This window comes from Pyrgilauda ruficollis, unplaced genomic scaffold (assembly GCF_017590135.1).
Source record: "Pyrgilauda ruficollis isolate IOZ18807 unplaced genomic scaffold, ASM1759013v1 scaffold59, whole genome shotgun sequence".
In the NCBI taxonomy this organism is placed as follows: domain Eukaryota; kingdom Metazoa; phylum Chordata; class Aves; order Passeriformes; family Passeridae; genus Pyrgilauda; species Pyrgilauda ruficollis.
Window position 1 is genome coordinate 1,687,980 of NW_024527599.1, and position 27,978 is coordinate 1,715,957.

The window sequence follows — 27,978 nt, forward strand, 5'->3', positions numbered from 1 at the left end:
TAGCTCAAAGGAAAGTCCTAATTAGTCACTCAGAGTGATTTACTTATTCGTTTGGAAGTGGGGAGGGGGCAGACTGAACGGAATTGTTTGAAATTATCCCTAAAGGGCACTGTAAATTAAGTGTTAATGAGGAATCCTATGCAAAGGGCCACGGTAGCTAAATAAAATAATTAAGGTGCTAAGTGATAACATTCTTTTGGCTCTCAATAATTTAGCCAGCCTGGTTTTTCAAGCAGGATAGCTGCAAATGAAGCCACCCCAGTGCCACCAGCAGGACAGTGGTCCTGGGGCACCTCAGCCTACAGCAGGAACAGCCCAGCTTGGAAAGGAAACTTCCCCAGAAGGAAACCAGCTCTAGATCCCTCCTCCCACCTGAAGGACTAATCACACTCTGGATTTATATGACACAAAATGGATAAATTTGAGTCTACAACCAATCTTTACAAAAGCTTTATTTCCACGGGCTCCATTTTCCCCCCCACTCCAGATGTTTGCCAGCCCTTGGCAGGGCTGCACACCTGGTTTGTAACCAAATACAGAAAAACCAGCTCCAGTGGTTCCCAGGCACAGCTGGCACTCAGCAGCTGCTGCCCAGGGGGAGGGCACAAGGCACTTTCAGTGGCACTTTCACCCACAGCCCAAACTGTCCCCACAGTTCAAGTGATGCACAAAGTCCCCAGTGCACAAGTGCTGGCAGCCATCCTTGGGTGTTTTCCTGCCCAAACTGCTCCCAGACCTGCCTGCCTTCCCACAGCTGCTCCTCCCAGTGTTACCCACGACATCATGTGTCTGCCTTTGGTGTTAAGCCAGGGATGTGGTGGCTTCTGCAGCAGCTAAAATGCAGCTCAGGTCTCTGGGGCTCTCCCTGGAACTCTCAGTGATGGTGGAGACCCTGGGAAGAGCATTTCCATATCCACACTGAGCAGCTTCCTCCACCACATCAAGAGGATTTCAATCTTCATGCCTCCGTTTCTGGCTGCAGATGGAGTGCAGGAGGATACCTGTAGGAAAGCAAAAATAAATAAATAGTAAGGGATTTTATCTTTTTCCAAACCACAAGAAAATCGTTCAGTGGGCCTGGATGTTTGATTGTTAAATGCAGAAGCTGGGGTTTGGTGCCTGGTGCACAGAACTGCTCTCACCTGCAGCCACAGAGACGTTGAGGGAGTCGATGCCGGGGTGCAGCGCCCTGCCAGGGGGGATGGCCAACATCTGCTGGCACTGCAGCTGAGTCTCCAGGGAAAGGCCCTCCCCTTCACTGCCTGCAGGACAGAGACACTGCTCAGCTCAGCTCCCAGCACTGCCTTTCCCCCTCCTCAGTGCAGTTGTTCCTGCTCTGTCTCTGTGACACTCTCTCCCTAAGCTCAGCCACCTCACAGCAACTGAGCCCCCGAGGGGAGCATGGCACCTTCCTCCCATCCCTCCCTGGATCTGCTCCCCAGCATCTGAAGTGGGTTTGAGGAATATCCATGCAACACAGAGCTGCACAGAGATCCCACGGGGAGCAGCCACTGTGCCAGCAGAGAGCTCCCCGTGGGCACAGGCTGCTGGCACGGGGACAAGGCAGGCAAGGGGCCACAGCCAGCTCTGCTCCAGCAAACCCCACATCCCTGCTGCCAGTGACAGCTCCAGCCTTCCCAGCACACACACACCCCCTCCACTGGCTGGGTGCAACTTGTGCATGCAGACAGTTCAACCAGAGGCTTCAATTGATTAGTTGTTAAAGCAGGCAGCAGCCCTGATATGTTTGGGCTGATACACTGGTGAAACAGAGTTGAAATCTATCCCAGGTCATTAGTAGTTGTTTGACTCACGCTGTCACAAAGGGAAATGGAAAGGGAGAGGCTTTAAACAATGCTGTGTGCAGACAGGTGAAAATGCAGAGGGCCCTGGACCTCCCAGCCCGCCTGGCTCCCCAAAGAAGTCTTTATTCTTGTTATTTGGAGCAGCACAGGCAGCTCCAGGGCTGCAAGGATGGCCAGCTCATCCCAAACACCTCTGGCAAACAGGCCCAGCATGTGGCACCCCTCCAACAGCCATGCCCTGACCTGGCTGAGCCCCACACCAGTGTGGGATGGCACTGCCAGGGCACCCTGATCCCTCTGACCACACAGGGATGGCAAGTGCCATCATTCCCAGGTGGGGTTTTTTTTCCCCTCATGTTTTACTGGGCTGCACTTTGGGTAAGGAAGAGGATGCTTTGGGTAATGCATCCTGCATCACCTTCCCAGATGAAATCAGTCATGGCAAAAGCCCTTGGGCTGGGGTCAGTGAGCCTTCAGAAGCCCCATCCTGACCAATCTTTGCCTCCTGCTGCAAGCCAGCAGTGCACACAGGCCTGGGGGAGTTATCCCAGGTCACAGAGTGACACCAGCAATCAAAGCCAGGCTCCCATGGCCCTGCCTGTGTGCTCACCACTACTGCAAGGATGCACAGAAAACCCAGAAATAGTGTCCTGGAAAGGTTTTACACCTTGCAGTGCTATTTGCCTCCTGAGCCTCTCAAACCACACTCCCACAGGGCTCTCCAGCTGGGACAGCAGCAATGGCTCCTGGAGAAATCCTCTCCTGCCCCTGATAAGGGTCTTACAATTCCCAATAAAGGCACCAATTTTGCCTCCAGCTTTTACAAAGCTTTTTATGGCCCTGGCTGCTTAAAATAATTAGGAACAATAAATTCAGGGCAAAAAGACTTGCACTGTGTGACACAAGGGAGGGAGTATTGACTGAATCAGATTAAATCCTCGTTTAGACTGGTGAACAAAACACTTCCCACTTCAGATCTTTAACTTCCACCTCTCAGCTTCGTCCCTCACTGACAGAGCTCAAAGACCAGAGCTTGGAGAAATGACAAAACACATTTCCTGCCCCATTTACAATTAACACCACTCACAACTGCAGCTTCCAGTGCGGGAAATTCAGATCCAGCAGCAGAAAAACATGCAAAAAGGAGCATCTCCATAAAACCACCAGCTCTGTGAAGAGCCTTAAGGTCTAAGCCCTGGCTGCTTAAAATAATTAGGAACAATAAATTCAGGGCAAAAAGACTTGCACTGTGTGACACAAGGGAGGGAGTATTGACTGAATCAGATTAAATCCTCGTTTAGACTGGTGAACAAAACACTTCCCACTTCAGATCTTTAACTTCCACCTCTCAGCTTCGTCCCTCACTGACAGAGCTCAAAGACCAGAGCTTGGAGAAATGACAAAACACATTTCCTGCCCCATTTACAATTAACACCACTCACAACTGCAGCTTCCAGTGCGGGAAATTCAGATCCAGCAGCAGAAAAACATGCAAAAAGGAGCATCTCCATAAAACCACCAGCTCTGTGAAGAGCCTTAAACCCCAAGCTAAAGACTGAAGGTCTAAGAACAAATTACCCAGAAACTCTTCTTACTCAGCCATCTAAGTGCTCCCAATCTGCTCCTGTGTGCACCAGGCTCCCAGTCTGAGCTGTCTGTCGCCTCCAGCAATGACTCCAGTGCAGACAACATTAAGCTGGACTGTCCAAATCACTCTCTGCCAAGCCAGCGAGGATGCCAGGAGGGGGAACTGGAGCCTGCAAATGCTCAACTTACAAGACAATCTGTGTGGTGCCAGGGAGCTCAATCCCAGGCTGAATTATCTCTGCTGCTCCCTGCAGCTGCAGGAATGCTCCATATTCACATCCAGGACGTTTCTCCCAACAAGCCCAGCATCAGACGACCGTAATGTTCAATTTTCTTTTCAGCCAAGAGTTAGTGCTCAGCAGAGAGTTGAAATCATTACTGCTGCAAGGTCCGGGAGCTCTCCTCATGCATCTACCAATCAGCCTCCAATCTCCCCTGACAAAAGGATATTTGGACTTTTTCCTGGAGAAATCTCTCATAACTCAAGGTAACGACGCTGCTGCCGCTTCCAGCCCCTGCCTCTCTCCGGGTGCTGTCGCCGTTTGTGGGATGCATTTCTTTGTGGGCAATCAGCAGAGCTGCCAGCCTCCCTGCTCCCCCTGGAATACAGCTCCACACATCTTGTAGAGATGCCAGATTTGCAGCGTTGTCTTGTCAGTGTTTCCAGGAGTTCAATAAACATTTTAATTAAAGGAATATCCTCCGAGCCAAGCCAGCCCCAGCACGGGGCAGGATTACAGCCCCTCCCTGGCTCGTGGCCAGCAGGACTCTACTTCCAAGTGTAAAAGCTCCAGCCAGCTCCTGTGCCAGGTGACATGGAGTGGGGGACATGGCACGGCCACACGCAGGTGCCTGGAGCTGCATTCCTGGGGGAATTTCTTTCTCCAGCTGCCACAAAGCTGCTACTCCCCTTCCCTTCACCTTCTGGGAGGCTGCACAAGCCCAAACTGTGCCCATAAAAGGTGAGAGAGTGGGCAAGAATTCCCTGCAGGAATTGCCCAGTTCAGGTGCTCAGAGAGCACTGCTCCAAGAGGGAAGAGATTCCTCTGCTCCTGCTCCACAGGCAGCAGCTCTGCCCTCTCCCAGGTGTGCCCTGGCTGCTCTCAGGGCTGGCTGCAAAGCCCAGCTTTGCATCCAGACCATGCCCAGCAAAAGCCCCTGGTGGTTCTGCCCAGACCAGACATTCCTGGTTTTTAAGGGGAAATGTGCAGCTCTGTGCAGGAAAAGCAAACACCTCCAGGGCTCTCCCTCAGCTTGGGGCTCACCACCACAGAAAATCCACATCTGGGGCTCCAGCACACACCAAAACACAGAACACAAAGCAAACACCACCCTGTGACTGCCCTGGCACCAAAACTGCCCCCCAGACCCTCCACAGCTGCTGAACTCTGAGTGCATCCACAAACTGCTCCTGCTGGGAGCCCCCTCAGCTCCCCCTGCTCCTCCCAGTCCCTGCTTCGTTCACAGCCACACCATTCCATGATTCCCTCTCAGCTTTTCTTTTCCAGACCTGCAACAGTCCCTGGGGTGAAGCATCCCCCACCCAGCCCACAGCTCTGGAAGTGGCAGTACCTATCACTACAATAAGGGGTTTGTCCCACCGGAATTCCGAGCAGCTGATGACAGGAACACCTTCCACATCCTCAGGCCTGCTGGCTGTTCCCACCACTTCCCAGCCTTCTGCACTTTTAGCCTAGAAAAGGAAAGAAAGCAAGAATTGCCAAATACTCAAGCTTAAAAAGAAATCATGTATACAAACACTTTTTTTTACATTTTCACTTAAGCTGTCTAGGGTTTTTTTGGTTTTTTTTCACATCCAAATTTTTACCTGCAAAGGGCTCCCTCTCACACCTCCCTGCATAGGGAAAAGATTCCCACAGCTCCCCCCAGCCCTGGTTCCTCCTCTATTCCCTGCTCCAAAGGCAGCCCAATGCTGCCATCGTGTGCCTGCACCCCGGGATGCTGCTCTGCCACACATCCCAAGGAGAAGGGAGACAAACCCCGGCATCCCCAGAGCCGCAGGATTATCCTGGTACCACCAGCTCCCAGAAAAAACAGCCACCCTCTCCCCCTACCCGATGGAATGGGGCTGGGGGTGTCCCAGCACAGACACTGCAAATAACTCAGGGCTCCCCCTGTGCCTCCCCTGCAGCGCTTGAGTTTTCTTGAAAAAAAAGGAAAAAAATGGAAGTGGCTCACTGTACCTTCAGAAAGCCCTGCAGATCATCTGTGCTGTACACATCGAAGACCTCCATGGCTCCAGCGCTGGCTTTGCTCACTATGGGAGTCAAGGGGCAGCTGCAAGGGGAGAAGAATGGAAAAGTATCACACGAGGGGGAATGCAGGTGAATTTTTAGATCCCACTCACTACACGGATGTGTTTTCCTATGGAGAACAGGAGGGCTCAGGAATTAACCCAGGAAACCGATCACAGGAGGGACAACAGAAACACAAAACGGGTTAAACAAGGAGAATCCATGGAGAGCCTGGAATCCCACATCCCACAGCCTGCCTGCCGAGCAGCACCATCCCAAACCCTGCTGGAGAGATCAGCCCCAGGAATCTCCCTAAACAACAGCTGAGTGATGCAGGCTGGAAACCGGTCTGGGAGGAAAAGGGGGGCTGGAGGAGCCTGTCCGTGTCCCTGTGGCCCGTCCCTGTCCCTGTCCCTGTGGCCCGTCCGTGTCCCTGTCCCTGTGGCTCGTACCTGTTGCTGTGGGTGGCCAGCACTCTGTCCACCCCCAGGAAGTACGCGGAGCGCAGCAGGGCCCCCAGGTTCATGGGATCCTGGATGTGCTCCAGCACCAGCCACAGCAGCTGCCGGCCCCCGCTCTCTCCGTGCCCCAGCTGCGGCTCCTCAGCGTCCCGCAGGCTCCTGAAGGGCAGCGGGGCCGCCTCCAGACACACTCCCTGGTGGGGCCGGCCCCGGCACAGCGCGTCCAGCGCCCGGCCCGGGACGTGCAGCACCGGCACCCCGCGGGCCGCGGCCTGCAGGGCGAGCTCGGCCCTCACGGGCCGCCCGGAGCCGCCGCGCGGCTCCTTCAGGAAGAGCCGGAACAGGGCCCTCCGCGCCCGGGAGAGCGCCAGCCAGCACGGGGCCACCCCGAACAGGATCTCGGAGCCTTTGGTCCTCTCCAGGGACAGCGCCTTTCGCTCCAGCCCCTTCCCCTTGCCGGCCCGGGGCAGGTCTTGCTGTGCCCGCCACAGCTCCTGCCCGGCGCGCGACCCCCGCTCGGCTCCCGGGCTCTGCGGGAGGGACGCGGGGGGATCGCGGCCGCGGGCCGCTCCTTGCTCAGCCCCGCAGGTGGAGCGGAACCGGAGCCCGCCCCGGCACAGCCGCAGGGCCCGCTGGCACAGGCGGGGCAGCAGCGCCCGCTCCATGGCCGGGGGTCCCTGCCCTGGGTGGGGAAATACCCAGCCCCGCTGCGCGGCCCGGGCTCGGCGGGGATCCCGGAGGGGCACCGGAGCCGCGGGCACGCGCGCGGAGCCGCGGGCGCGCGCGCGGGCCCCGCTCCGGTTCCGGCGGCCCCGGCACGCCCCGCGCGGCAGCGCCCCCTGGCGGCGGGCGGGGATACCGGGAACGGGAGCGGAGCAGCACAGAGGCCCGGACAGACCCCGGGAACGGGAATAGAGAGCCCCAGTGACCCCGGACAGACCCCGGGAACGGGAATAGAGAGCCCCAGTGACCCCGGACAGACCCCGGGAACGGGAATAGAGAGCCCCAGTGACCCCGGACAGACCCCGGGAACGGGAATAGAGAGCCCCAGTGACCCCGGACAGACCCCGGGAACGGGAATAGAGAGCCCCAGTGACCCCGGACAGACCCCGGGAACGGGGAACCCCAGTGACCCCGGACAGACCCCCGGGAACGGAAATAGAGAACCCCAGAGACCCCGGGTACCGGGAACAGCCCGGAAACGGAGCATCCCACAGTCCCGGACAGACCCCGGGAATGGGGAACCCCAGTGACCCCGGGTACCGGGAATAGCCAGGGAATGGAGCATCCCAGAGCTCCCGGACAGATCCCGGGAACGGGAAAGGGGAACCCCAGTGACCCCGGACAGACCCCGGGAATGGGGAACCCCAGGGACCCCGGACAGAGCCCCGGGAACGGGAACAGAACATCCCACAGCCCCGGACAGATCCCGGGAATGGGGAACCCCGGTGACCCCGGGTACCGGGAACATCCCGGGAGCGGAGCATCCCAGAGCCCCGGACAGACCCAGATACCAGGAATGGGGAACCCCAGGTTCCTGGACAGACCCCCGGGAACGGAGCACCCCAGAGCTGTCCCCGGACAGACCTCCACAGGTTACCCCAGACCTCCACACGTTACCCCTGAGACAACTGGATGCTGTCCAGCTCTGGAAAGAAACTCTGTTTTTCCTCATAAAGACCCCAAAGGGAAGGATTCTGTTTGGGTCATTCCCCAAACAAAACTTTGGCTGTGAACAGCCAAAAAAGGTGTTCAGTTTTAACACGAAAATAACAAAACGCACCACAGGCGAGCCACAGTGTGCCTCTCTTTTTATTCTTTATTTTACAGTTCACAATAGAAAGCTACTGATAAATTACACAGTTCACTGACCCTGGCGTTTGAGGGGTTTCACTGCCTCGGAGTGGGGTCCCGTGTCATCCCAGGAGGGTGGCAGGAGGTGCCACCAAGGCCACCCGAGGAGCCCTCCTTCTGGGGGAGGTTAACAGGCAGCAGGGATGACCCCCTAAAACCACACTTCAAATGGAAAAATATACTGCACGTCATCTCGAGGTCACTTTAGAGACATACAAATGTTCTTGGGGAAAAAAAATAAACCAACTTCCAGGGCTGCAGGGCTGCCAGGTTGTATTTGCAGGGAGCAACTCCCCGGACAAACCCTTTGTCAAGGTTCTGCATCTTAAGCAATTCTCTGCAAATCCTCCTTTTACAGCACAGGGAGATGTAAAGGCCCTCCTCAGCCACGCATTTCAACATCTGCTGAACTTTGCACTGCCACAATTCCATGTTTCACCACTGCTGCCCACATCCCTGCTCGGTTTTTTTCTGCTCAGAAGTTCCTAATTTCTCAATTTTTTTTCTTTTTTTTTTGGCCTCTTTAGTAGTTCAAACACCTTCTAAGGATGGCAGACACTGCCCGGGGCACCTGCTGGGAATCCACACAAAGGCACCACCCTGGCATCCTGGAGCAAGGCTTCCCAAGGGGCAGGGATTTCACTCACAACAAACTAAAAAGCCAAATCCAGGTGCACTTGTCAGTAGAAACAGGTGAGGAATGGACAGAACACACCATGTGTTAATAAAGAGGAAAAAAAGGGGCAAATTGCCTTTTGTTTTTGCCATCATGAAAGGAGCATTTTGCCAGTTTTCTCCTTGTATCCTCCTACAGCTGCTCCCCTTTGGCACAAGGAATTCTAGGTATCACAAGGTTTAATTCATAATAATACTTCAATTTCAACACTCAGCACTTACACAGCGCCTGTCAAAGTGCTTTACAAAAGCTTGTGAGTCCTCACAACACCCCTGTGAGGTAGGTGAGTGTTATATCCCCATTTTCCAGATGGGGAAACTGAGGCAGAGAGGTAAAGTGACTTGCCCAAGGCTGTGCAGGGAGCTGAACTCGTGTCTTGGTGGCCCAGCTCTGGTCTCCCTTGTGCAGGGCTGACACAGATGAACTCCCAGGGCTCTCCTGGTGTAAGCCAAACAATCCAACCCCAGTTTCCCAGGCTCTCCATCCTCTGCTCCGACCCACTGACCATCCCTGACCTTCTGGAGCCCAGCAGGAGCTGGACAGGGTCTGCAGCCTTAAGGCAACGTGTCCAAGAGCTCCACGGAGAGCTGGACACACACAGACCTCCCTGCAGAGGGTCTCCAGACAACTCCAGCTCTGCTTCAGGGCCAATTCTCCTCTCCCTGAACTCAGAGTAAACCCAGAGCCAAACACTGGGGCTGCACCAACACGAGATCTCAGCCAGACCCTTCACCTGCTGCTTTCTGTGGCCAAAATGCCCCTGCAAATCTCTCTCCTTGTTCTGGACACCTTCGGCACGGCTCGTTCCACTCCATCTCTCTCTCTCTCTCTCTCTCTCTCTCTCTCAGAGTTTGTGTCTCTACATAAAAATAAACTTCCACCATTTCCAGCTCCTCAGCACCAGCACTGCAACAGCAGCAGAGCAATCCACGTTTCCAGAAAAGTGTCAATGCATGCAAACATCACACACAGAACATCGAGAGTGCTGGGAGATGATACCGAGGATAGAGGTGGTCACAAGACAGCACACGTTTAGTTTTTATTAAAAATACCAAACAACTCACTCTTACTGTAACTATGTCACTTAGATTATCATCCTAACCTGCACAGGGACAGGTGCTCTTCCTCCAACTATTTACCTACCTAGAAAAAAAGAGAAATATCAAGCACACACATTTATACTTCCTCAAACTTGGCAGGCATGAGTTATGTAAAGGGGAAGGGAGGGCTGGGGGAGGTTGTACACTGGGGTTAGGGCAGTGGAGTACAAAAGAACTGGAAAATATCACATGCATCACCACCATCAGTAACCAACCTGATGAAATAAACTCAGAGTATTGGATGGATTCATGTAGGACATCCACTGAAAACCTCAAACCCTAAGCACACTGAAGCTGGCAAACATCTTGTGCCACTTCACCTAGTTCCACACACAGCATCAGCAACTCAGATCAAACAAACCTTGAAAAGAAAGCAAAATGAAGAATAAACCAGCCTGGAGACAAACAATCTTCCACGAACCACTTCCCTGCATTATTTTCAAATACATTTTTACTCGTAAGCAGTTTCAGAAAGGAGTGGGGGAGAAAGAGACCCACTACGAGTTTGTGGTTCTTTTTTTTTTTCTTTTTTTTTTTCAAACTGGCTCAGCACCAGCACCAGCTCAGAGAGAGGGAGAGAAAAATAATTCTTCAAACGTGATCCTTGGTACTTGATTAAAACGTTGCCAGCCAGCTGAGGGAAGCCTGGGCTGCCAGAGGGCTCCAGGTGGAGTGGGCACGGTGCTGCTCGTGGTCCTCCTCATCCTCCCTGCCCTGCTAGGAGATCTGCTCCGTGGGCCTCATCTGTATATCCCCAATCTGCAAGAGACCAGCAGGGAATGGAACAGGAATTCTGTACTGGAATGCTGCACTGGAGCCCTGCACTGGAGCCCTGCACTGGGCACTCCTCTGCTGCACCAGCCTGTGGCCAGGGATGATTGCCTGAGCTGGGAGGAAAGCAGAGCTGAAGGCATCTCTGCCTTCAGCAGGCAGCAAAAGCTCAGATAAACACAGGAAAGGTGCAGATGAAGCTGCTTACAACCCCAGGGCTCAAGGCTGCAGCTTGGTCCAGCTCACAGAGCTGCCACAGGCAGGGTTTTGATCTTTTTAAGCAAAAAAAAAGCCAGTTATCCCCAGGGATGCAGTGTCAGGGGACACGTCCTGCTCCAGGGAGCAGAGTCCACCCGAGACACTGAGGAAGCTCTCTGACCAAAGTCTGCTCTCCCAACAGGAGCTCTGCTCCTCCTCCAGCCCAGAGCTGGCCAAGCATTCCTGGATTCTCAGGAGGAGAGGCCCTCTGGCAGCCCACACTGCGGGGAGCAGGTCCAACACATCATTTGGCAGCTGGCAGAAGCCAAGACTCTCAGCAGATCTCAGGTGGCACCATCCAGAAGGGCAGAGTGTGCCCCTATCCCTCACACCCCCCTGCCCTGCACAGTCCTTTTCTGGGAAGCACAGACTATCCCAAGCTGGAAAGGACCCACAATGATCATCCAGTCCAGCTCCTGGCACTGCACAGACACCCCAAAATCCCACCCTGAGAGGGTTGTCCAAACACTCCTGGAGCTGTGGCAGCCTTGGGAATGTGCCCATTCCCTGGGGAGCCTGGGCAGTGCCCCAGCACCCTCTGCGGGAAGAATCAGAGTCAGCTCAGCCTTTGCTGGATCCACAGGGATGTGAAGAGCCCATCCCAGAGCAATCCCACACCCTGAGCAATCCCAGAGCCCCAGCAGTGCCATCCCAGAGCAATCCCACACCCTGGGCAATCCCAGAGCCCCAGCAGTGCCATCCCAGAGCAATCCCACACCCTGAGCAGTGCTATCCCACACCCTGGGCAATCCCAGAGCCCCAGCAGTGCCATCCCAGAGCAATCCCACACCCTGGGCAATCCCAGAGCCCCAGCAGTGCCATCCCAGAGCTGCAAGTGTAAACAAACGTGATCCCTGCTAATCCCCAGCACAGGCTCCCTAAGCTCCCAGCTGATCCAGCAGCAGATCAGCCAGGCCAGGGCAGCCCTCAGCCCCCCAGCCCCAGCCTACCTGCACATGAGGAGGGGCACTGAGGACATAGATGACAGCATTGGCCATGTCTTCAGCCTTGAGACACTGCAACGACAGCAAGGGGGCTCTCGGTCAAAGGGCACCCACAAAGCTCCCCACGAGATCCCCCCTCTCCTGCCCAGCCTTGATGAGCTCTGACAGGGTCACTGGAGGTACAAGCAAGCAGGAAATAGCCAATGCATTGAAAATGTAACAAAGGATGTGTCTGGTGCTGATAATCCTTTGCTGATAATCCACTGCTGGCACAGGGATTCTGCCAGGTCAGGCAATGCCATCCTTGCCAGGAATTCCCACAGGAAATCCCTTGCTACCTAAGACAGCACTGCTCCTTGTGCTGGCACCTCTGCTTGTCCCATCTTCCCTGCAATGAAGAAGTCACAGCCTGCAAAATGGCAAAGCTGACTGACACTTATTTACAGAAGCATCAAAATAAAAGGAAAAATAGAAGGAGCTGGAAACTGAACCCAAATGAAAACCTACACAGTGTGTAAATACCAGAGGAAAATCTGAGGTTTGAGGGCTGAGACTGGAGAGCACTGGGCACTCTCTGGAACCATTAGCCAGGAGAAAGACTGTTCATTTATAACCAGAGCCACTTCCCTCTGCTTCCTCTCCTCCAAGTCCTACCCGAATGCTCTCGTAGGTTGCAGCAGCTCTCTCGGGGTCGTTGTCATGAAGTTTAAAAGCAAATCCTGTTTCCACCAGTCCTGGAGATATACACTGGAAAAAAAAAAGCAGACCACATCCTAATAGGATTTGTAATTCCTCTTCAGTAAAAAAATAATTTTAAAAATTATATTTCGTTTTTCTGTTATTCTCCTTTCCCACCCATTTTTAAGGGACCAGCTGAAGTGGGCAGACCTCGCCTTACTGATTGTTGTGGCAGGCACCTCTGGTGGGTACTTCCCTCCTCACAGCCCAGAGGTGCAGAGAAGCAAAAAAAACCATGGAAAAGCTCTGACTGATCACCAACAGCCCACCTGAGTGCCTCCTTCTATCAACGTGACCCCCCAACAAGCAGCTCCCCACTCTGTGCACCCCAAAAATCCCTTCCCAGACCCGCTGTGCCCCCACCTGCCTGGGACAGGATTCCCTGCCCATTCCCATTGTGCTGAGCCCCATTTCTGCATCCCGAGGGCAGCAGGGGCAGCAGCCCTGGCACTCACCGTGGCTCGGATGTGGGTCCTGGCCTCGCGCAGCTCCTGCCGCAGCCCCTCGGTCAGCGCCGTCACCGCGTACTTGGTGGCGCTGTAGAAATGCACCACGGACTGGGGCACCACGCTGTGCCCGTTCATGCTGGGGACAGAGCACAGGGGACGCTGCTGGCAGCTGGGAGGGACCCTGGGGACACTCAGAGAACCCCAGTAAACCCACTGGCACGGGGGCTGCAGAGGGGACAGACATCACCTCGGGCTCCTCTGACACGGCCAAAGCTCCCTGAGCAGCTCCAGAAACCAACCAAGAGCCCTGCCCATCTGCAGGGGCTGGAATCACCCTTTGCTCCCTGGGTTGGGGTACACTTATCTCCCTGGCTGGGGGGATCCTTTTCTCCCTGGTTTGGGGTACCCTTATCTCCCTCATTGGGTATCCTTTGCTCCATCGTTTGGGGGATCCTTTACTCCCTGCTTTGGGGTACACTTATCTCCCTGGTCTGGTGGATCCTTTTCTCCCTGGTTTGGGGGATTCTTTTCTCCCTCGTTTGGGGTACCCTTTTCTCCACGGTTTGGGTATCCTCTTCTCCCTGGTTTGGGGATCCTTTACTCCCTGGTTTGGAAGATCCTTTTCTCCCTCATCTGGGTATCCTTTGCTCCCTCGTTTGGGGAGTCCTTTTCTCCCTGGTTTGGGGTACCCTTTTCTCCATGGTCTGGGTATTCTTTACTCCCTGATTTGGGGTACACTTTACTCCCTTGTTTGGGGATCCTTTTCTCCCTGGTTTGGGAGATCCTTTACTCCCTGGTCTGGTGGATCCTTTACTCCCTCGTTTGGGTACCCTTTTCTCCCTGGTCTGGTGGATCCTTTACTCCCTGGTTTGGGGTACCCTTTTCTCCATGGTTTGGGAGATCCTTTTCTCCATGGTTTGGGGATCCTTTTCTCCATGGTTTGGGAGATCCTTTACTCCCTCATTTGGGGTACCCTTTGCTCCCTGTTTTGGTCTTCCTCGCTTTAGACCAGCAAAGTTTGAAGCATCAACCACCACAATCCTTAAGAAACCCCATCAGCACCACAGCAAGCTTGAAGCTCCGGTGCTGAAACCCTTCCTGGAAGGCAGGGAGGAGGAGAAATCCCCCCAGGCTGACCCCACCCGGTGCTGAAATCCTCTGTGTGCTGCAGGGAAGAGCAGGAGGGCCCCGAGGCTGATCCCACAGCCCCCTTTGCTCACCTGTTAATGTTAATGATGTGCCCATCGTCGATGTTTCTCTCCTTCATGGACTGATAAGCCTCCCTCGTGCAGATGCTCACGGCCATCACATTGACCTGAGAGGGGAGAAAAGAAGAAGAAATGAAGGCCAGCAGCCCTGCCGGGCACCCCTTGTGCGCCCAAAATCTGGGATATCAGTTCCATCCCTGTCCCAGGGCAATTCCCAGGAAAACCCAAAGAGGGAATTGCTCATCCTCACACCCCACAGCTGAGCTGGGGGCTGCAGCCACAGGGGCAGGGGGTGCACAGACACCCAGAGGGAGCAGAAATAAACGGACTTGGTTGTTTTAGGGGCAGGTGAGAGGGTAAAACCCAAGGAAGGGAGAGCAAAGCCCCTCCCCACAGCGGTTCTGCCCAGCACGGGGCACTCCGGAGCATGGGCAGCTGGCTGGGCTCTACCAGCAGGTAATTAGGTCAGCTCATTAACGAGGAAATCCCCAGATCCTGCCTGTCAGAGCGCCAGCAGCTCACAGGAGGCACCAAAAGAGCTCCCAGGCACGGGAAGCAAAGCAAAGCAAAGGGAACACCAGGGTGGGCAGCTCAGCCTGGGGGTGTGGGAGCCACCAACCTGTCCCTGCCTCAGCCCTGAGCTGCAATTTAGCCAGTCCTTCAGGATGCAGGGCATCCCAGGCTCCTGCTCTTTGCAGCAGCACTTCCCTGGCTTGGTTAAACTCGGTCCTATCACCTCCACAAGCATTAATGCACAAGCATTAATTCCAGCCTGTGCTGACCATAAACACAGAGCCAAAGCTGCTGGGAAGATAAAGAGAAGGAAATTCTCCCAGCTGGGACACAAAGGGCCCAGAGGTACTGATGAGCAGCAATCTCAGCAGCAGTGCTAATTGCTCAGTGGCTGAGATTTGGAAGGGGTTTTGCTGAAGGCCTCCAGAAAGGCTGTGACCATCCCCTGGCAGGTCCTGTCTAACCCTGTGTCACTTTGCCAGCCAAATGAGCAGCCCAGAAGGGTCTGAGCACACTGCAGAGGGTGCAACCTCCAGGAAGAAGTGATTTTCTGATGAATCAGAAGGCAGGTGGAGCAGCAGGAACGGGGACAGCGAGGGATGGAGAGGGGAGAGGGCTGGGGATCATCACTGGGAAAACAAAGAACAAGAATGGGGCAGAATAACTGGGACTTGCTGGCACAAAAGGACAGGAGAGGAAAGGGATGGAGCTGGGAGATGCAATTACTGAGCAGCACAAAGAGGAGCGGGGTCAGATCTTTGTCACTGCTTTTGTCTGGTCCTTATTCCCCATTCACTGCCAGAGGCCAGCGTGAGAGTTTTGTCTTGGCCAGAGATAAACAGGGCTTTAATCTGACCCTGGCAGTCCCCAGGCAGCACGAGTGGAGCCATCACCCCCACCCAGTGCCCTTTGGTCAGGCAGAGGCACTGCTGGGTACCTCACCATCACACCTGGGGCTGCAGGGATAAATCTTTAACCTGGGAATGCACCTGGGCTGTGCCAGGAAGAACAGGAGCAGGGAAGGCAGCACAAGGGCCCCTCAGCACTGCAGTGAAGCCCAGAGCAGGCAGGGCATGGCAGGATTGGGGATTCCACAGCAGGGTGGTCAGGGAGAGCAGGAGTCACCCTGCAGGCAGGGCTTTGGGATGTGGAGCTGGGCACCTGCTGGTGCCAAACCCTTGGTGCCAAACCAAGCCCTGCCTCCCTCCTGCCCCAGCCCAGCAGGCAGCTCCTTTTTGGAGCCTCCCCAAAGGCCACTAGAGGGTAACATCACCCCAAAGTGACTCACAGAGCAGCCATCCCCGGCCTGGGCAAAGTGACAACATTTTGACAGCTCCTGGCAAAGCCAGATCCCAATCAACAGCCCCATGGGGAAGTCCAGAGCCCCGTGATAAAAGCCCAAACAACTGGCTGGGAGGCAGCTGAGCTGGGATGGCCTTTTCCCAGCAGCACAGCCTGGTTTTTGGGGTGAAATCCCATTTCAAAACGTGGAACAGGCACTGAGGAACCCATGAGGAAAATGAGCAAGTCCGTGTGGCCCCGAGGCTGTTGTTACACAGACCCACAGCAGACATTTTTCTGCCTCATTCCTATTTTAGGGAGCAAAGGCTCAAAGGTTTCTTGGCAGGGGTGGCCAGCACACCTGGGCTCAGTGCACAGCAGCTCTGTGACAGCCACATCTCCCAGCAGTTAACCAGCTCCAACTGCCAGATCCCAGAACACAAAAGATCCTGTTCCTAGAAGCGCTCAGGGCTCCCCTTTCCCAGAACCAGCCTTTTCCAAGGCAGCCAAAGGAGTGCCCCAGCTCCAGAGCACAGATGGGAGCACGGCTCCCAGCAGACAGATCCCTGCACAGATGGTTTGGAAAAGCAGCAAGAACAGAGCCTGGCTCGTCAGTGAACAATGCCAAGAATCAAAGCCATTCCCTGTCTAGAGGATGTGTGCTGCAGCCCTCGGTGCCCTGAGCAGGGAAAATGGGAAGTTCAGCTTGAATTCCTGGCTGGAAAGGTCAGTGGGTAAGACATGAAGGAGCTGCTGCAGCCCCAGAGGCTCAGAGTGTGCACAGCAGCCAGCCCCAGCTCCTCCTGCACGTCAGGACTTTGCTCCAGCCTCAGAAACCAGGGAGAAAATGGGGGAAGCTGGGAACCAAGGGAGGATGGGCTCAGAACCTGCCTGAGGTGACACTTTCCCTCCTGCACCCACAGCAGATCTGCTGGCAGGCGAGGCAGGGCTCTGTGCTGCTGTAAAACAGCACATCCCTCATTCCAAACAGCCTGGGGAGAAGCAGCTCCCACCCTGGGGATAAACACCAGACAATAAAGAACCAGAACATTAGAAAAGGAGAGGAATAAGTAAATTATAAGTAAATTATAACATGGTTTTGATTGTTAGATGTATAGCAAGAAGGAGGATACTGAGAGGGGATCTGGAAGGACACAGAGCCTCAAAGCTCATAAAAAATGCATGGAAGCAAAAATCAATTTACCAAAAAGGAAAAAAAAAAAAAAGCCTTTAATTTAAGGCCCTAATGCCTCCTAAATCGATGGGTGGATGGCTGTTTGGAAACTTTTCCCATCCTGCAGCCCAGAGGTGCCCTGGAACTCTCCCACAGCATCTCCCAGCACTCCAGGCAAGCTTGGGAAGAGGGCTCCCTGCTGCCACACAGCTCTGCAGAGCCCAGCAGCCCATGGAAGGTGCTGGCAGCAATCCCTGTTTGGGAAAGGGGCCTGGCCAGGGCTGCTCTGGGGGGGCTGGGGTGCCCTGGCAGGGGGGGCTGGCCCTGCAGAGCCCCCCCAGCCCTGCCACGGCGCCTGCAGACAGGGACAGTGCCGGATCCTTTTGCCAGGGGACACTGCCAGGGGACACTGCCATGCAGCCACAAAGCAGGGGCACAGAACAAAAGGGAAAACTCCACTGAGCTGTTCCTACCCCTCAGCAGCAGCATGAAAAGCAAAGCCCAGCCTTGCCAGGCTGCCCAGGCTGGGGTGGGTGAAGCTTTGGGCTCTGGAGCATCCCAGGGTTTGCTTTTGTGTTTCAGGGCTATTCCATTAACACAGAAAGCAGGAGCCAAGCCAGCAGCTGCTGGAGGACGCTGAGAGGGAAATAAATACCTGGCAGCACAGGGGGAAAGCTGGGGTGTCTCAGGCTGCTACAAGAGCATTTCTGCCAAGCACTGAGAGCAGAGAGCCATACAGATCATCCCTGGGAATAAAGCATTCCCCCAGCCTGCTTTCCTAACCCTGCCCTTGTGGGGTCACCACCCTGCCTCTCCTCCCCACCCATCCCAGCCCAAAGCAGCCCCCACAAGCAGGGGGACCCCACAGGCCCCCAAACTTGGGCCCACTGTGAACACCAACACTGCAGCGTCTCATACAGGACCGTCCCACCCCAAAATCTTCCTCCCTAAAATTGGTGGAAGGTGAGATAATGGGAGCACTTCCAGCTGAGCAGCCAGGGAAGGGAAATGGATTGGGGGAGCTGGGAAAAGCCACGAGTGTCCCCAAGCCTGCCCACCTGACAAAAACAAAGCAGCACGAGGGAGACGCAGCATCCCCGAGGGATCCACACAGGACACAGCCCCAGGGACAAGGACAGGGAGCTGCCAAGGCCCAGGTGACCCCCAGGGCCTGGCTCTCAGGCAGCCAGGGCTGGGCAGTGCCCTGCTGGACAGCAGCTCAGCCTCAGCTACACTTCAGTTCATTTTCTTTCAAGCCTCCATGGCAACGGGGGCCGGGAGCTGCGGCCGTGCAGTGACCCAGGCTGGGCACACAGAGCTGGGCTCAGCTCGCCCTGGCTGCAGCCACAGCAGCCAGCAGTCGGGCCAAAATCCTAACAAGAACTTAATTAGGCAGGATATGGCAGCTCTTGGCCTGGCAGCAGGAGTGTGAAGGCTCAGAGCGCTCCTCTGTTTCGCTTTACACCAGAGCACAGGAACAGCCAGGGGAGCTGGCACGTCCCAGCTGACTCCACTGCTGGACACAGTGGCCCTGAGCCTTCAAACAGCTTTTCTGACATCTCCTTCCCTTCAGCAGGACAAGCTCCCAGAGCTGCTGGAGGTGCCACAAGGGTTGCTCCCAGCCATGAGTTCCACTCCTGTTCCTGCAAGGAAAACGTTTCCATGCACAAGAGAAGGTGGCACAGGAGGGGAAATCACTCAGTGAAAAGCTCCTGGTTCAGCACCTCCCTGGCCAGAGACATTGCAAGGACACAAACCATCCCAAGGTCCCACTGATGTGTGCAGAAAAGGGCCCCCACATAATGACAAAAAATGGTGAAGTCACAGAAGATGCCCAGCAGCACCTCAGGAGAGGAGGACTCAGGCAGAAGTTGTAAATGGGATAGGCCATGTGCACAACTCCCATTTCTGCACATGAAATACTCTCATTCACATCCAGCCCTAACCAGATTACGGGCAGAAAATTAAGCTGAAAAGACAAAAAGCATTACAGCTTTTTAAGCCAAAAAGAATCTGCCCATTTCTACAAAACCACTGCCACAACTAACAGGATTAGCTGCAAAACCCAGCGCCTGGCATTCGATTTCCTGCTTTATTGAAGGGGGAAAAAAAAGAAAAAAAAAAGAAAAAGGGAGGCTCTTCACCTTTCAGAAAGCCAGTGAGCTAAAGGAAAAATGCTGCTGTGACTCCATCCTCCAAGGTGAAGGCTCAGCAGGGCAGGATGTCCTTCCACTCCCCAAGCAGCACAACTGGGCTTTGTCAGAGCAGGCTGGGGAGCAGCTCCTCAGCTCTGGAACCAGCAGATGGTGGCCAGAAGAGACAGAAAAGTGGCCCAGGGATACTCACATCTATCATGGTCCTCCAGCCCTCTGTCTTCCCCGAGAGCAGGGGCTCGGGCCGGGCCAGCCCCGCGTTGTTGATGCAGACATCCACACCCTGGTGAAGGGTCCTGATGGCCGAGAACATGGACAGGATCTCCTCCTCGTTGGACAGGTCACACTTGTAGGGGATCAGCGTGCCCGGGTAGCCAGCGCTCTGGCACTCAGCTGCCAGCTTCTAGGGGAGACAGAGGAGGGAGGGAGAAACAGCCGTCAGGAGGGGGAAAACAGGCAGCAGAGAGGGGGAAAACAGACAGCAGGAAGGGGAAAAAATAGCCAAGAGGAAGGGGGAAAACAGGCAGCAGAGAGGGGGAAACAGGCAGCAGAGAGGGGGAAATATAGCCAGCAGAGAGGGGGAAAAATAGCCAGCAGAGAGGGGGGAAAACAGACAGCAGGGGCGGGTGGAAATAGGCAGCAGGAAGGGGGAAAATAGACAGCAGGAAGGGGAAAAATAGACAGCAGGAAGGGAGAAAACAGCCAGCAGGAAAGGGGGAAAACAGCCAGCAAGAGAGGGGGAAAAACAGGCAGCAGGAAGGATGGAAACAGCCAGCAAGAAGGGGGAAAATAGACAGCAGGAAGGGGGAAAACAGCCAGCAGGAAAGGGAAAAATAGCCAGCGCAGGAAGGGGGAAAAACAGACAGCAGGGGCGGGTGGTAATAGGCAGCAGGAAGGGGGAAAATAGACAGCAGGAAGGGGGAAAAATAGCCAAGAGGAAGGGGGGAAACAGCCAGCTGGAAGGAGGAAAAGTAGCCAGCAGGAAGGGGAAAAATAGACAGCAGGAAGGGAGAAAACAGCCAGCAGGAAAGGGGGAAAACAGCCAGCAAGAGAGGGGGAAAAACAGGCAGCAGGAAGGATGGAAACAGCCAGCAAGAAGGGGGAAAATAGACAGCAGGAAGGGGGAAAACAGCCAGCAGGAAAGGGAAAAATAGCCAGCAGGAAGGATGGAAAGAGCCAGGAGGAAGGATGGAAAGAGCCATCAGCCCCCTCTCCCCATGGAGCAGCTTATCCAGCCACCTCCTGAAAAACACACCTCAGGGCTAACACAGCCTGAAAAGCAGGCACTGGGGAAGAATCACTGTGATGCTAATTAAGAAAAAGGAGATATCAATATCCAGGAGAAGCTGAGAGCTTCAGCCTCTCAGTTACTGAGCTGAGGACAGGCTCGGTGCTCGTCCATCACCCTGGGCAGTCCCGCTCAAGGTGAGCAGCGCTGGCAAAATACAAATCAGTGCTGCCCTGGCAGCAGGCTGTGAGCCTGCCACGCTGGCAAAGGACGTGCCTGACAGTTCCTCGTTAGCCATGAGCAAGGATGACTCCAAATATCCCAACCTTTTGTCAGGCTGGGTGAGACACACCAAGGAAAGGCCAGGAGCTGCCGCCGGCCGCCAGCTCATCTCCCAGGACGCCCTTTACCCCTGACACTAATGAGAAGCAGCATCTCCTCCCCGATGTGTCACAGCAGTGACAGTGACAGTGACAGCTCCCAGTGCCAGGCAGGAGCCACATGATGTCTGGCTCCTGAGGGGAGATGGACTCTGGCTACAAATGTCCACCAAATCACCGGGACGCGCGGCCCGCGGCGGCGGCACCGACAGCGACATTTCAGCGGGTGCAATAAAGTGCAATAAAGCCCTGCTCCTGCCACGGGCAGCTTCCCACTCCTCCCTGCATTCCAGGCACTGCCATTCCCAGCCTTTCCTAAAAGCAGGAGCGAGGCCCCAGTGCAGGAATCTCCTGCACGTGGAGGCAGCTCCGAGCTCCTGCCCTGCAGAGGGACAAACGCCAGCCCCTCCCTGCACCCCAAACACGTTCACTTGAAGCATTCTGGGGCTGTTTGGTGAATGAAGCATTCTGGGGCTGTTTGGTGAATGAAGCATTCTGGGGCTGTTTGGTGAATGATTTTCAGCCTTTCCCAACAGCTGAGCCCAGCACAGAGCTGGACCAAGGCCCTGAGGAGGCAGCTGCAGCTTTGCTGCTTTACCTTCCCCAGACCCCAGCAGCTTTCATGGACCACAAGGTAGAACCAGCCCAGGGCTGAGCTGTGGTGCAGGAGCTGCTCTCCTGCCTGCTTCCCAGCTCAGGGAAGGCCCTGCAGAACACAAGAATGATTATGATTGCTCTCACAGCACCAGGAGAGGAGGGGATGTGCTGAGCTGAGCCGGAGATCGATCCCTGGCAGCAGCATCCCCGGAGAGCCCCGCTCGGGCTGGGCTGCCAGCATCCCTGCCTGAACAAAGGTGCCCCTGGGACTGAATCCCACCTCTCCGTGCCCTCCTGGGGCTGCCTGCACTTTGCCATGCAGGCAATCTTGTTGATGATGTGCTGATAGGAGTGGGAGAATATATTCCTTTTCACCATGGGAGCACACGCTTCAAAAAACAGCCGAGGTGGGGGGATTCTGCAAGAGCAGCATTTAGGAAATTCACAGCAGGAGGAAGGGCTCCTGGAAGGTTCTAAACTGCTCCAGGGATGGGGCCTTGTTCCTGCAAAGATACAGGAGGGAAAAAGGGCAAAAGGACCATGAACTGGTGTGAGAGTGCGAATCAAGCAATGCCAAAGATGTCCAAAAACGAGAAACTTGAGCACAGGGGGTTGGGAGGAATCTCCCAGAGCAGGACCCGTGCCAGGAGAGCTGGCTGCAGGGAAGAGGGACATGGACAGGAAAGGACAGAGCAGCTCAGTGACAGCCCAGAGGGACACAGGGCCGTGTTCCACAGCTCTGTCTCCATGTCCAGCTGCCACTTCCAGCTCTCCCTGCCCAGTGCAGCCTCTCAGTGGAGACCCAGATGAAGGAGCAGAGGAAGCAAGGGGGGTGAGATTTGCTCTGGGATGAGCCTGCTGCAGCAGGGAGCTGTAGCACATCCTCACTGTGGTCCCTCCAAGCTGGAGCTGCCCATCCTCTGCTCCCAGCCAGCCTCCAGCCACACCAGGAAAAAGGATTTTCACCCTGGGAGAAAAGCTTCTCTGCCACAACTGACCAGGGGAATCAAATCTCTCTCAAAACCTTTCTTTCCCTGTCTGCCTCCAACACAGATCCTTTCATCTCTCGGGCTGCACTTGTGCTAACAAATTCTCTTTGAAAAGCAAGTGCTGAACACTGCTGACATCCAGGCAGGGCTGAACGTGCTTCAACCATCTACAGATAAAGAGTCATCACAGACTCTTCAAAGAGACATCAACTGCAGGCAAGTTTGCAAGAGACTTTTGAAAAGCAACTCTGAGCTACGGAGCTCGCAGAGGGTTTTTTTTTCAGAGCATCCATTAAGTCACTCAAGTGATGCTCACTCCACTTTGAGCACAAGGAGGAAAGAAAAAAAGAAGAAAAAAAAAGCTGGTTTTCCAGATTTCATGCACAAATTGAGAGTGATCAGGTAATGCAACAGCAACACAGACGAGGCCAGTGAATTCCAGCAGCTGGAGATGGAAATCTGAAATAAACCCAGCCCTAAACCCAGCCCTAAACCCAGCTCCACAGAGCCTGCCTTCCTCTGAGCCTGCCTGCCCTAAAACCAGAAACACAGAGCCTGCCCTAAGCCCTGCCTATCCTAAACCCAGCCCCACAGAGCCTGCCCTAAAACCAACCCTAAACCCAGCCCTAAACCCAGCTCCACAGAGCCTGCCTTCCCCTGAGCCTGCCTGCCCCAAACCCAGTCCTAAACCAGAAACACAGAGCCTGCTCTAAAACCAACCCTAAACCCAGCCCCACAGAGCCTGCCCTAAACCCAGCCCTAAACCCAGCCCCACAGAGCCTGCTGGCATTGGGATCACTGCTGGACTGGGATCACTGCTGGACTGGGATCTCTGTCAGGACTGGGATCACTGCTGGGATTGGGATCTCTGTCAGGACTGGGATCACTGCTGGGATTGGGATCACTGTCAGGATTGGGATCACTGCTGGGATTGGGATCTCTGTCAGGACTGGGATCACTGTCAGGATTGGGATCACTATCAGGACTGGGATCACTGCTGGCATTGGGATCACTGCTGGGACTGGGATCACTGTCAGGACTGGGATCACTGCTGGCATTGGGATCACTGCTGGGACTGGGATCACTGTCAGGATTGGGATCACTGCTGGGATTGGGACTGGGATCACTGCAGATCCCCAGGAACCCACAGACACCCAGCTCAGGTGTCTGCTCCATTGCAAACCCCAGGGAACAGCAGAGCAGCAGACAAGGGGAGCTGCAGCAAAGTGACATTCTTAAAGCACATTTTGGGGGAGAAAGAGGAGGAATCCAACCCGGTTTAAACCCCCTGAGTTTCAAGGCTGAGGAACACCATGAGGACAGAGAAGTATTTGTTCCCCCCACTCTGACAGCAATGATGGGATCTCAGCTGTTTATCAGGACAGGATCTGGTCAGGGACAAGTGGCAATAAAAGCACTTGAGAGGCCTTGAGCGCCCACCATCCAAGGCAAAGCCTTGGCCAAACACAGAACAATCCCTGCCAGGGGCCAAGGAGGCTCCCAAGGTCACTCACTCCACAGGCCTTGGGATTATCCTGCCTCGGGACTGGGGAAACCTGTGGGAACAGCCCAGGAAAGCCACCCCAGCTGCTGGGCAGAGGGACAGACCCAGCAGGGACAGACAAAATGCCAAAATGGAAGCAGGTGACCTCTAAACCATCGGCTGATCTGCCTGCAGGGAATTAAACACACTGTTAATTACCCTCCTAGGAGCACCCACGGGGTCCAGAGCCTCCCTTGCACCTCAGGGTTCATGGAAGCCACCAGAGAGCCCAAAAATGGATGCTCAGATCCCACGAGGAAGACTCAGCTCCTTCCTCCTCCTCCCAACAGCCTGCTCAGAGCCTGGGCTGCTCCAACCTGCAATCAATTGCTCAGCTTATCAAAGGCTGTTTCCCGAGCAAGATCTAACCTTGACAAAGCAGGCCCTGGTTATAAATGTTACCTTTGATCAATACCTGTCACAAATGCATTGGAATTAATTGGTTAAACCTTGTATCTTAAGTCACATTTATTGCTTCCTGCACGGCTCTGCTCTCAGCACGCCAACAAAGGCAGGGGGAAAAAATGGATTTCTTTTGGAACACGGCATCCATGGTGTCCCTGGTCACACCAGAGCAAGACAAACGAGCTGCTGGAAGGTTTCCAGTGATTTTGGGAGTGTCCCACCTGGAGCATCTCCCACCAGTGGCAGCCCCAGGCACGCTGCAGATCCAGGGCTCTGACACCATGGATGGAGGGAGAGCACCTGCCAGCACTGCTGCCATTCTCTAGAAATAGAAAATAAATCAATTTTAATTACAAAAGAAGCATAGTACCAGCATCACTGCAAACCCCTTGGAAACAGCTCCCTGTCTCCTGCCTTCCTGTGCTGCAAGAGAAAAGCTGCAGAGTCCCTCTGAGCCAGAAAAACCCTCTCAGTTCTTCCCCACCCTGGGGAAAAACCCTGCAAAATAAAACTCACATATCTCACTGAATAAAAGACCAGGGAGGGCTTTGCCAGCTGGGAGGGCAGGAACATTTTGTCCCATGCATGTGCAAATTCTCCCCTTTTTTGTGCCGCTGCAAGAAGCCAGACACCAAACACAAATTCCTGGAAAACACGAGGAGGAGCAGGGGGAAGCTGAGGAGCACCCGAGCGGCTGTGGCTGCAAATCCCAGCGAGTCTCTGCACCCTGGAGACCCCAGGAGCAGCAAGGGGGTCTCTGTGAGGGTGATCATCTCCCAAGGAGCATTTCCACCCCAAAACCTTCTCTTCCAAGCCGCTAAAAACACTTGGCTGCTTCATTAAAGCTCCTGACTTGGAACGCGTGGCGGTGTCTGGAGAGCAGCAAACGCTCTCTGAGCGCACGCCAAGAAGTCCTTGACAGCTGTTAGTACCTCCAGGCTCTGCATTTAAAACAAGCCTTCAACCTGAATTACCTCCTGGCATGCAGAAGGAAAATACAGCCAGTTTAATTATATTTTATTCCTCGACGTCTGACTGTTTGAAGCTCCTGCCTGATGACCCACATGAAGAGTCTGCAGCAGCAGGAGTGGGGAGCACGGGGCTGCTTGAGCAGAGAGGGAAACGTGGCCAGTGGAGCCACTGGAAGGAAAAAAAAACCAAAAAGATCCTTCTGCAGTTTTGTTTTTTTTGGGGCTTTTTTTGTGAGCCATTACCATTTTTATTTCAAAAGCCAAATAAAGACCACTGGAGTTGTGACACGGGTTTAATGCCAAACACGCAACTTTGCAAATCCTTCGTTATCTTGCCTCCAGCCCTTATCTGATTTTCCAAGAGATTAAGAAATCTTGACATAGCATTTATTGCCCGAGCTAAATCCCCACTAGACAACCTGCTCTTTCAGTTAGCTGGAGGTTACAAAACCACCTCACACAGGGGTTCCAGCCATTTCACCTTAAAACCCGTGACCTTCATGAACTTTAATGAAATGTGATGTTTTTGTGAGCTCTGTATTCCAGGTTTTACTCCCTGCTGTGTGCCCTCTTTCCACATCAAGCTTCCTTGGAGCCCCTGGGACAGTGGAAGGTGTCCCTGCCATGGGGGTTGGAATGGATGGTTTATAAGGTCCCTTCCCACCCAAACCACCTGGGATTCCATAATTCTCTTAACTATGGCTGTGATGCTCTGGCTCCTTCACATTCCTCTTCTCCCTCCATCTCTGTGTTCCAGCCCTCAGAGCATCCCTCAAATCCCCCCCAGTCAAACCCAACACATCCTAGTCTGGCTATCTTCCTATTTTAATTTTTTTTTTTTTAAGGAAAAGCCTCAAGGTGAATCTCCTGGAGGAAAGCTCCATGAACAGCCCTGCTCTGAAGCACGGCAGGGTTGGGTACAAAGTTCCCACAGCATCCCTGGCAGCCAGGAGGTGACAGAGCTGTTCCCACAGTGACCCTGGATCCCCCCACGCTCCAGCACCTTCCCTTCCCCGCTGGGATTTTCTTCCTCGTTAAGGAAACATGCTGGACAATAAATAAACCCAGAATAGCAGCGCAGCAAAACACAATCCAGACACCCACCAAAACAAATGACAGCACTGCAGACACACTCGGGTCCCAGAGAGGAGGGAGGGAATGGGGACAAACACCAGCTGCTGTGGGGACACGTGTCTGAGACAGCACAGGACACCTGCAAACCCGATCAATCAATCAATCAATCAATCATCAATACAGGAGTGATTGCCCTGGTGCACATTCAAATCAAAGCACAAAGCCTTTTGCAGCACTGCTGGTTTTTAAACCCACGCCGTGTTTTGGCCGGGAAAGGTTCGGAAAGGAAGGAAACCCACGTGAACGCCGAAGGAAAACACAAGTTGCACTGATTTCTTTCCCAAATGAAAAGATTCCAGAAGAAAATCCGAGATAAGGGCGCTACTGGAAACAGCAATATTGGAAATAACTTTCTGCAGGGGAATGGGAAGCGACAACATCCTCTGCAGCATCCTTTGCCAGGCACCCCGAGGCTCCGGCACATCCAACACCGCAGCTGCACGTGGGAAAGGCTTTGGAGGGCTCAGCTCTCCCTGCAAACCGCAGCACCAAAACGCTGCCACGTCCAAAATTAGCAGCAGCCCCAAAGGACGGTGCACTAAGTCACGCTGGTGCTCTCTCCTCTCTGCAAGTGGATCCTTCGCAATGAAAAAAGGGAAAAGTTTGGATTTTCCCGAGCATTTCTTCACTCAACCCCACTTAGCAACGCCACGGATGTCAAGGCTTGGTTTCCAGGAATTTTGGAGCATTTATTCCCAGTGCAGGTAGCTGTGCAGAGCCCTTACCACCTCGGCTAGGGACACACAGCCCTGGATATTGCACAGGTCTCCTTCAGCTCCAAACACCCAGCATGGCAACATTTGAGATGACTAAAACTTATTTCCACCCTCAGAGGAAACTTCCTAAATGGCAAAAAAACCGCTGCGAGGCACAGCTGACCGACGCACAACAAGGATCGCAGGAAAACACTTCTTTTAAGCATCTTTATTCCCAAGCCAGCGCCATCAGGTTTCTGCCGGAGCTCTGGAGATGCTCCTGGCAGGACCGAAGCCTGTTTTAACACCACCTCCCTGCCTCCCGAGCAGCCGCATCCCCGAGCGCCCGCAGCCCCATCCCGCTCCCGGGGAGATGCTATTTTTAACCTCGATAAGCAACAGCACAAAAAAAAAAAAAAAAAAAAAAAAAAAAAAAAACAAACCCCAAAACTGACCCCGCTCCTCGCTCGGACACCTTCCCCCCGCTCTAAGGGCTCGGTAGCCAGGAGCAGCCGGGGTCGAGCATCCCCCGAGCGGTGTCAGCGCCCGGCCGGGCCTCGTGGGGAGGCGGCCCCCGCCCCGCAGCCGTCACCGCCGGTATACCTCGATCTTGTCGACGCTGCGGGCGCATCCCACCACCTTCATGCCGTGCTGCACCAGCGCCCGCGCCACGGCCGCGCCGATGCCCACGGAGGCGCCGGTGACCAGCGCGACGCGGCCGGTCCAGCGCTCCATGGCCCCGGCACGGCCCCAGCGCCGCCCGCGCCGCGCACAAAGCGCCGCCCGCCCGCCGGCCCCGCCCCCGGGAC

At 54.6% G+C, this 27,978-nt stretch overlaps 2 protein-coding genes across 4 annotated transcripts; both read right to left on the reverse strand.

Annotated features, from left to right (window-relative positions):
* Positions 1-434: 434 nt before the first annotated feature.
* On the reverse strand, positions 435-6,904 carry MRM1 (mitochondrial rRNA methyltransferase 1). 3 transcript variants are annotated; one of them, XM_041482804.1, is made up of 5 exons: positions 6,100-6,897; positions 5,597-5,690; positions 4,965-5,085; positions 1,143-1,262; positions 435-1,001 (listed from the first exon to the last, which is right to left on the reverse strand). In XM_041482804.1, the coding sequence occupies exons 1-5, from the start codon at positions 6,771-6,773 to the stop codon at positions 952-954; spliced, it is 1,059 nt and encodes a 352-aa protein (XP_041338738.1). In that variant the 5' UTR covers positions 6,774-6,897; the 3' UTR covers positions 435-951. The 3 variants fall into 3 exon arrangements, 2 of the variants coding, with proteins under 2 accessions (XP_041338738.1, XP_041338739.1); XR_005956394.1 differs by lacking the exon at positions 435-1,001 and adding an exon at positions 3,401-4,042 and having other exon boundaries at positions 6,100-6,904; XM_041482805.1 differs by lacking the exon at positions 1,143-1,262 and having other exon boundaries at positions 6,100-6,902.
* A 998-nt stretch (positions 6,905-7,902) lies between these two features.
* Positions 7,903-27,947, reverse strand: DHRS11 (dehydrogenase/reductase 11). The gene is made up of 7 exons (XM_041482872.1): positions 27,773-27,947; positions 19,421-19,630; positions 14,119-14,213; positions 12,905-13,034; positions 12,366-12,458; positions 11,718-11,783; positions 7,903-10,497 (listed from the first exon to the last, which is right to left on the reverse strand). The coding sequence occupies exons 1-7, from the start codon at positions 27,902-27,904 to the stop codon at positions 10,456-10,458; spliced, it is 768 nt and encodes a 255-aa protein (XP_041338806.1). The 5' UTR covers positions 27,905-27,947; the 3' UTR covers positions 7,903-10,455.
* Between the last annotated feature and the right edge of the window lie 31 nt (positions 27,948-27,978).